Source organism: Galendromus occidentalis, unplaced genomic scaffold, assembly GCF_000255335.2.
Source record: "Galendromus occidentalis unplaced genomic scaffold, Mocc_1.1 scf7180000077496, whole genome shotgun sequence".
Lineage (NCBI taxonomy): Eukaryota > Metazoa > Arthropoda > Arachnida > Mesostigmata > Phytoseiidae > Galendromus > Galendromus occidentalis.
In genome coordinates, this window is record NW_003805484.1 from 898,260 (window position 1) to 907,574 (window position 9,315).

Genomic DNA, 9,315 nt, shown 5'->3' on the forward strand with positions numbered 1-9,315 from the left:
TGTAGACCCCAAAAATCCGATACCATGAGGAACGGAATCAACTGTGCGGGGTTCATCTTCGGTCCGAACTGCCGCTAGATGAGCCGGCGCCGTGAGGCACCATCAGGGGTTCCCCCTCCGAGCAAGTGTGGTGCGCAGGCGCCGCATCCGAAAGAATGAGCCAAACGCAACAGCTGATTGTAGCCTAGGTGCTTTCATGGGAACCCCGCACTGGCTGAACCCGGTCATCGCGATTCAAAAACTCGCGCGCCCCCAGAAAGCGTTTTGGCGCCAATAGTTTGTTTTGTTTGGGCTGGCGCGCGCCAGAGACTTCCCATAACATTCGTCCCTTATTCTGTTTGTGAGATTTGTGACATCGAAACCTACGCGAAAATTTATCGGGAACCGCAGTCGACCGACCGGAATCCGGGTCCCCTGCTTGTGACCATGGCTCAGCACAATGAGACGAACTCGCCGATTGCGAAATCGCGTCGACCTGGACCCAAGTCTGAGGAAAAGGCAAGTGTCACAGATTTTTCGAGGCAAACCTCAGGCTCACTAGATCATACTCGGCCCAACTTGGATCGTACGTCTGGAGAGCCCCCATGGAAGATAGCCTTTCGCAGATCGCCGGTGCGTGCAGATTCACACGGGAGTCTAGACAGTTCCATCAGGACTGCATATACCGTATGTCTTCTGATAAACGGGCGTTCTCGTTTTTTTTTAAACACCTTCGAGAGACGCCCGTCCCTCAGGAGGTTCCCGTTCCATAGAAGGTGGCTCTTCGAGTCGCCATCGATTTCCCCGACTCCCCCAGTCTTAAATAGAGGGTTCGAGCTCATCCGAGCTCGAATTCATGCGACCTTATTGAGAGCACCCCACTGCGAGCGTACTAGAACCTGGTATCGATGTATATTGGCATCATGAACATTGAGTTGTGACAAGGCATGAGAGCTGAATTCGGGGGGGGGGGGAATTCACAGTCCGAATCCGGAGAACCTCGTGAATCTTCTATTTTGGCCAGATCGATCCACACTGTACAATCCTGGTCTCGATCCAATCGATTAAGCCTCTCGTTTTTTCCCTCCCTCAGCCTCGCCTAGAACTGGATGGAGACTTCGAGGAACCTTCCCACAAGGAATTCTGGGAAGCGAAGGAACGTGTTGAGAAAGAAGTCGACTGGGCTTCGATCATGGAAAACAACAGCAGGACACCTCAAAAATCAGGAGATTTGAAACGCAAGAGAGAGGGAGCGACAAAGGCCGGAAGAGAGGATCGGTTGGAGACCGATCCGGAGGTGCTCGCTCGGAGACAGAAACAAATAAACTTCGGGAAGTCCACGGAAGGATATAAGAGGTACGTTGCGCAGTCGGGCCCCAGATCCCCCGGATATGCCTGAAATTAAAATTCACCTCCGCACTCATCGACGTCTCCCTTATTGGATCATCTGCCATACAGTGCGAGGACGAGGGGTCGGACGACCTATTCCTCGAACGGCAGTGAAACCTAACGGAGGTGATATCGATCGGCGACCTTCCAGATATATCGAGCTGGTGGCGCGCGACAAGAGAACATCTTGCCATCCCCAAACCCCGCAGAAAGAGTTGAAGTACAGCCGCCGCTCTTGGGACATGCAAGTGAAACTCTGGAGACGAGCTCTCCACGTATATGATGAGCAATGATGGGGTATGTGAACCTACGTCCCAGATAGGGAACGGTCTTCGGATACGATGAGCGAAAACATTGCTATGCTCATCCATACTCCCGCTCCGACTCAACGTTCCCCGCGCCGACCTCTAAGAAGGTTCTTGCTTCATTTTCAGAGAGCCTCCGTTTCGTCTGAGGACGGTAGAATTTAAAATGTATGAGTATCCCAACATTTTCCCTATAATGGTGACAGCCGAGTTCTTTGACCGCCGCCGAGATCCGACCCCTATCGTGAGGCATTTCCATGCTCTCGCGCATCGAGCTCACGCGCATTCGCCTTACGGAGCTCCTGTCAAGCATCGATGCGGTTCGAGGAGCCGAAGAATGACGCTGACCGAGTCACGATACTTACTCGTTATATACCATAGTCACGGTTCGCGATTTCGAGCATTTCCTTTTCGAAGACGTCAGGTGTGAGACGCAAGCAGTCGTCTCCGTAAATCCGTTCTGTTCACGTGAAATGCAACGTTTGCTTCATCTCTAGATGCAATTGAATCGAAATCTACGTCGAAAACCAACCATAGATAGATACCATATCGTAGATATATACCTGTGTATGTCAAAAATTTAAATTATTTTAAATGTCGCTTGTCTACCGTGGGCATCGTCGAGAGATGCATCCCTGATTTGGGGATCGACGAATGCGTACCGATACCAGCGAACCGCCCCTGTCGGTGGTGAACAGCTATTTTCCTGTACTAATCTTCGATTCCGGCGGAATTATCAATCGATTTGAATCAGTTTCGAAGTCGGCGATGAGGTATGCTCAGCTAGGAGATTCGAAAAAATGAGGAATATCAACGCCTAGTTTCATTAATCGCTGTTTTTGTAAATCAGAGAACATCTTGTGGAAATCGGAATAAATAGCGTATACCCACATCCGAGTTGGAGATTACATCCATTTCGCTAATATATTTCACTAGCGCTCCCGTTCCCGTTTCCCCGCTTTCCCGTTTCCCCGCTTTCCCGTTTCCCCGCTTTCCCGTTTCCCCACTTTCCCGTTTCCCCTTGTTTCCCGTTTCTGTTGGGAGGTGTGCGCAGCACCACTACGAATCTTCCTGCCACTTTTCGTCAATATATATTATTCCATCTAGAGAAGACAACGAACAAAGAGATTCACGCTGCTGCACCGCTTGTTCACGGTGGTTCACATTCCAACAGGTTACGGGCCCAGGCCACCATGCGTGAAAGAGTCAACACATTGAGGATAGAATGTTGACGAAGGCTGTGCGAGTGCCTATACGAGATCGATAGAAGTGAACCGAGTGCAAAAGAAGTTTCCTCGACCGCGGCGTGGTGACGGGTAGGAGCCCGGCGGGAGGACCGAGGCTTAAGGTAGCGGGTTCGGTGGACAGCTTGAGAGGACCGATGCTTGATGTAGCGGGTCTGGTGGACAGCTTGAGTGGACCGATGCTTGATGTGGCGGGTCCGGGCGATGAGATGAGAGGACCGATGCTTGATGTAGCGGGTTTGGTGGACAGTTTGAGAGGACCGATGCTTGATGTAGCGGGTCCGGGCGATGAGATGAGCGGACCGATGCTTGATGTAGCGGGTCCGGGTGATGAGATGAGGGGACCGATGCTTGATGTAGCGGGTCCGGGTGATGAGATGAGGGAACCGATGCTTGATGTAGCGGGTCCGGGTGATGATATGATGGACCCGTGCCAGGTGTGGCAGGTTCAGATCAGCTGAAGGGTCGAAATGGGAGACCAATGCCATTTGAGGCATGTTGGAATGGAGCATCAAGCGATTGCTGAGGCACGGCTCAGTTGTCCGCCAGCCTTTCGGAACGCAGACGGAAACGCTGGAAGCGTCATTGAGAGCGCTGGGAGTGCAGATGGAATTGCTGGGAGCGTCGAGGACGCTGGAAGCGTCGCTGAGAGCGCTGGGAGCGCAGATGGAAACGCTGGGAGCGTTGAGGACGCTTAGAGCGTAGATGAGAATGCTGGGAGCGTTAGTAGCGCTCGGAGCGCGGACAAAGGCTGCTCGGGAAGCGCCGGGAATTCGAGAAAACTCGATGGGGGCTCGGGGAGCACTCAGAGGGTGCCTCATCCACCTCGAATGAGCTCCCTGGTTTTGAAGCAAGGGGGAGCCTTCGAGATCGCGCTCCGCTTCGAAGGATCTTCGTGGTTCTGCGCAAGGGGGAGTGTTGGAAGGTGTGCGCCGCACCACTACGAATCTTCCCGCCGAGTTTCGTCAATATATATCATTCCATCTAGAGAAGATAACGAACAAAGAGATTCACACTGCTGTACCGCTTGTTCGCGGTGGTTCACATTCCAACAGTTTCCCCACTATCCCGTCCCCCCCCGATTCCCCGTGTCCCCGCTTTCCCGTTTCCCAACTTTCCCGTACCCCCACTTTTACTCCATATGTTCTTCGGAAAATCGTTCCCTTCAAGGCTACAGCAATTTTCAGCGAGGTTCTTCAGTAGAGACACAGAGGCCAATGATGACGGCAACCCCCGATAGCCTTCTTAGGAGCTCCCGAAAATCCACCTTCTCATGGTGATCTGTCCAGCCGATGGAGATCCTGAGAATTCCCATCTTTCCATTTGAAATCTTCCATTCTCGGTGGGAGGACCACTCGAATAACTTTTTTATGGTGGGAGGACCCATCACATGAGAACGACGACCCTCACATGACCTTCCTGAAGCTCCCGAGGACCAACCCCTGAATTTTTGCGGCGATCGGTTCCGGCGTTCGTGAATTTTGCAAATTTCCGATTTTTCATTTTTTCCGAGTTTTCGTATTCTCGTTAGTGGAGCACTCAAATAATTTTTTTAAGGTAGAAGGACTCATCGCATCGGAGAACTGACCCCCCTATAACCACCGCTGGATCCCCCAGAACACGCTCCTAAATTTTCACGACGATCGCTTCAGCCGTTTTCGAGTCTATAGGGTAGATTGTAGATGTAGATTCACTTCCTGAGACGTCCTTGTGCTCCTGCTGGGAATTCTGTTTGTTTTCATAACCTTGAAATGAATGCAGCTTCAGCTCAGACCGGAAAGATAGAGAATTAGGGAGGCGGAAAGTAGCAGAAGAAATTCCGAACTGTCGTCAATCATATCTCCCGATTGGATGCCTCATGGAGCTCCAATCGAATCATCCGGAACGAATACATGTCCACCGCTGAGAAGCTCTGTATCGGACCTCCCTCGGACCCAAAAGGCCACCATGTCTTTATGAGAGGTCTCGTGTGATTCTCATTCAAAGTTACAATTAGTTGCTCAGAATATGCCCTACTCACGGGCTTCTCTGTGCTACACCATCAGTGGCTCTTTGAGCTGGCGTCTCGTGGGAAAACAGCCCTCCGGAGTTGGCATTCAGGGAGGTTCCCGAGGAGTGGTGCGAATTCGATCAGACATTACCAAATGTTCGTCTGACGTGAGTGCGCTAGCTGTGGAAAGTCCTCCATTCGGGAGGACCTCCGAATCTGGAACGGAGGAGAACTTCTGCGCAAGTGTCCATCGAACTCCAATTGCGGGGGAAAGTCCTAAATAATAACAATGAGAATTTTGTTGACTGCAGGTGTTTGAGTCATATCCGATCGGAATTTTGGATTTTAGAGCCATTTCTCCGAACTTCGCTCTGAGTCTTTTTTCCCCGATGCAGTTGTTCTCTACCATTGTTGTACTTGCATTGGCCGGGATCAAAACTCCGGGAAAGGTTCCCTGGATGGTCCTGTCGGCAATCCTGACGGAAATCTCGACAAATGTTCACGGGAAACATGGCGGCAGTCAGCACGGGAAGAGCTTGATAAGTCTCGCGGAATATTGAGATTCACATCGATAGCTCTGAGCGTTGAAGATACACCGAAGAAGGCGTGCTCAATGAACTGAGCCGCGGTGCTCCGCAGGAGCATGAGTGCGTACCTCGAGGAGGCGTACCTCCACTTGCGGAAGTTTCACCGAGTGGATGGTGGAACTTCGGTTCAAATGCACAAGCAATAATTCATACTTCCCATTGTCGTAATCTTCTACCTTGTGTGCAGCTTAAGATAGGTGATGATTTGATGATCCCAAGTCGGATTCAGGAGTGGAGAAAAGACCGCAAAGCATCTAGAGGCCTACGCCTCTGCATCGCGGCCGAGAAGCGCCGAGGAATAGAACACTGGGAACCCACGAGCGAACGTCTTCCTCCCGAGGGGTACCTCTAATAAGTCCATATCACCGCAGCGGATGGCGGGCGATGGATGGAGCTCTCAATCTCCCCGTTCGTTTTGTGTTATCCCGCTTTCTCGAATCCTTTAGTTTAATTAGAGAAAAAGTACCTGTCCCGGAGTGATCCGATCGAGTAGCGTCCATGGTACAGACTACAGACCAGCCAATCCGCTGTAACTTTGCGTTTCAGCCGTCTGATCTGTTCATTCAGGCGACCGGTCAGACCACGCTCGGTGTACGCAACTTTCGCCTGTCATCGTTCCATCATCCGAGGATATTGGAGCACCTGTTCTAGATTGTATTCCGCTCAATCTAACACGAGCGAAGTTCCACGCGAATACTCCCAATACGTCAGCCTCGAACTCTCGACGTCGCTCTCGCTTCCGTGGATCATCTTGACAGCTGGAAGATATCGCATCCCTTCAACAATCAAGCTCTGATCGAGTCAAAGACTTCCAAGGATAATAATCGATCCGCCGATGAACTCAATGCCAGATCTTTAGATGAATATACTCCTTCACGCTAGGGAGCTCGGCCCCTCGCAACCTAGAATTCCGAGGACGCATTTGCAGTGAATCCTCCACCGAGAACACATGTTCGTCATCATCATACTACTCGTGCTCGGACCACTCGTGATGGCGGAGGACGCAGGAGCGATCGCTTCGCAGAAGTTCGATCCCTGCGCAATGAAGTTGAACATCGTCACGAAGCAGCGGAAATTGAATATGATACGCTTGGCGAAGATCTTCATTGAGAAATGTTCGTTCAGCTTCATATCTAAAGCCACAGCACTCGGGAAGAATGCCACGAGTCTCTTAGACCTTGTGTGGCCGGTATGCTGTAAGTGGACCTTAGTAGCTTTCAACTTCGACGCCATCAGGCCCAATTGTCCACCCAAGAATGCCTCACACTTGAGGAAGATGTACGCAGTCACGAGAAACATGCTGGACATCCACCTACGGGACACTTCTGTCAGGCAGCAGTACTGTCGGAAGGGTGTTTGCATAACGAAACGGGCTGGGATACCCCTCGTTCGGGAAGGACTCGACTGCGTGGAGACCGGCATTGGTAATCACATGATCGACTGTGCCGAAGATGGTATACTGCTGCTCGATTCCGTCGTGCGCATAGTTTTGAAGGCGAAATTGCATCTCTATCTCGAAGGCTGAAGATCTGTCTGGAAATTCACGCTCACAACTGTTCCGAAGAAGCGCTCCGAGGTCTCATGGAGTGCTGAAGTGTTAATCCATTGCCGGCACCGTCTCATCTGATCGAGGATTTTGGAATGAAAAACTTATTATCCCCGCCTCATTCATTCACCTATATCCGGGAATTATTAGAGCTTGGGGGACGAAAACGCTATGAAATCCCCTGCCGGCGCCGCGCTGGCTCGTCGAAGCACCGCACCGGTCGACAGATCAATTGCATTCAAGCTTCGCAGCACCTAGACGCGTCTTGTAGCGACACAGATTTGCGGAACTTCATCCGGGACCATGGTTCCGACGTGCGATGGGACGTCAACGCGACGCTCCGAATTCCGGTCCGGGCGTCAGCCGGATGTAATCCCTTCTCCATATGGAATCTTTGAAGGAGAGCCTCCAGCTCAGTTAAGCTCGTGTGCTGAATCTATTGGGCACCGATTCTTGAATCTACCCGGAGGTTTCTCGAAGCGCCTCCGAGCCATTTCGGTCCGGTATTTTTTTCCTGGATTTCCCGGCTTCCCGAATGGATTAATGGGAGCACCCAACGAATAGCTGAGTACTCCTGCAGGAATTCATCGGAAATCCGATCATTCCCAAGACTTTTCCACATAATTCTGATTCCGGGGACGGATGTGTCCCACTCGTCCCGAAGCTCGAGGTGGGACAAACTCGTCCCAGCGGTCGCGATGTCTGGGATCTTTCGTGTCCCAGTCGTCTAGAAGCCCACACCGGGACACACGCGTCCCAGGGGTCGCAAAGTCAAAGTTTGTCAAATTCCGCTGGTCTCCAAAGAGGTCACCACATGTTTATCTCAAACGACGGCAAGAAAAGAATGGGCGGAGGAGCTTTCACTCAGTCAGGGATTTATCATGTGGACCAGTGTATCTCAATATGACTGATTCAGACACCATCCTTATGGAAGAGGCGGAAGCAGTTTATACACAGTGGTGCATCGCAAGCCTTACATATAATTTTAGTTCTTTTTTCGATCTTATCCGACGCGCAACGAGTACACCGTCGCCGTGTCGGTCCCCCGAACGGCATGTGTTTCTTTGGGTTCGAGATAACGGCGAACTTCTGAGGCGGGCGACCAGCTAAACGCCGTTTCACTGACCTCTTCTTCCTACCAGCTTCTATGATACTCTCCGCAAGGGGAATAATGAATTTTCGGAGCTCCATCTTCCGATTCCGAGTTTCTTGATACAGTATCCAGGCATTCACAACGGCGCTGAGTAATACTTTGTCAAAGACTTTTCGCCACCATTTCTTGGATTTCCTGTCAGAATTATAGATGGCGGCCATGTGATCGGAAAGATCAACGCCGCCCATTGCCGAGTTTTAGCACGTTATAGCGTCTGGGCAATCGATTTCGGCCTTACTACCATCCTTCTGTGTTCTGACAACCTTGCTGACCGCCTCTGAATGACGCGTCTGAATCTACTGAGCGCGATGACCTCCCGAGAATCCAGCCACCTTGCGCAGAGAAGACCTCCCTCTGTGACACGGAAATCCATTTCACCTTTCTCTTTCAATTTCCTCGAAAAGTCGGCCATAAGCTTTCTGTTATTATTCACGGCTCCGACTGAGGGAAACCTGAGAGTATTTATGAGCCGTACCGAAGTGAAAACCCGATCGAAAGCGAGCATCACTCGCGGAGAACGATTTTTTTTCACCATTTTCAGAACGACGCTCTCGCCCAGAGTTTTTTTTTCGTCTCTCGAGTTCTTTCCCGGCGTAAACATCAAGATCATAGACATACCCTGTTCTAGCGTCGCAGCGCTTCCATAGTTTTTATACCCCTCTTCACTGCCTTCAGAGGAAGATATTGCTTCAGGGTGGATCTTCCGGTGAATTTCGCCATGGACTCGTCGATGCTTAGGAACGTGCTCTCAGATCTGGCGCGGGGAAAAGTTTCCTTGACGCAGTTGAGCAGCTCCTCGACATAGTAGATCTTCGAAGAGCCTTCTGGTCTACTCGGCTCCCGGAAATAGAGTTTTGAGTGGAGCAATCGGAATCTGTGCCTCGCGATCGCACGCTTCACGGCGTGATTCCCTAGTGAGACCGACGATGACCAGCAGTCTCTCATGGCGGGCAGCTTGTTGTAGCCCATGATAAGCGAGCAACCGAGGACTACCATCATCTCACCGACATCCGTCGGGGCCACGGTCAAGTTCTTCGTGTGATTCAACAACTCCAGGCGTTTGTTGGTATTTTCCGTCAGGAAGATGAAGAAGCTCGCCGGACGGACTGCTCTCAAGGCCTC

General features: G+C 51.3%; 1 protein-coding gene and 1 pseudogene across 1 annotated transcript; one reads left to right on the forward strand and one right to left on the reverse strand.

Moving 5' to 3' along the window:
• Nucleotides 1–326: 326 nt before the first annotated feature.
• Nucleotides 327–1,851, forward strand: Slbp (Stem-loop binding protein). The gene is made up of 4 exons (XM_003746383.1): nucleotides 327–498; nucleotides 1,073–1,335; nucleotides 1,520–1,665; nucleotides 1,803–1,851. Exons 1-3 carry the CDS (start codon nucleotides 427–429, stop codon nucleotides 1,659–1,661), a joined length of 477 nt encoding a protein of 158 aa, XP_003746431.1. The 5' UTR covers nucleotides 327–426; the 3' UTR covers nucleotides 1,662–1,665; nucleotides 1,803–1,851.
• A 6,101-nt stretch (nucleotides 1,852–7,952) lies between these two features.
• On the reverse strand, nucleotides 7,953–9,162 carry LOC108864633 (piggyBac transposable element-derived protein 4-like; annotated as a pseudogene).
• Nucleotides 9,163–9,315: the final 153 nt, after the last annotated feature.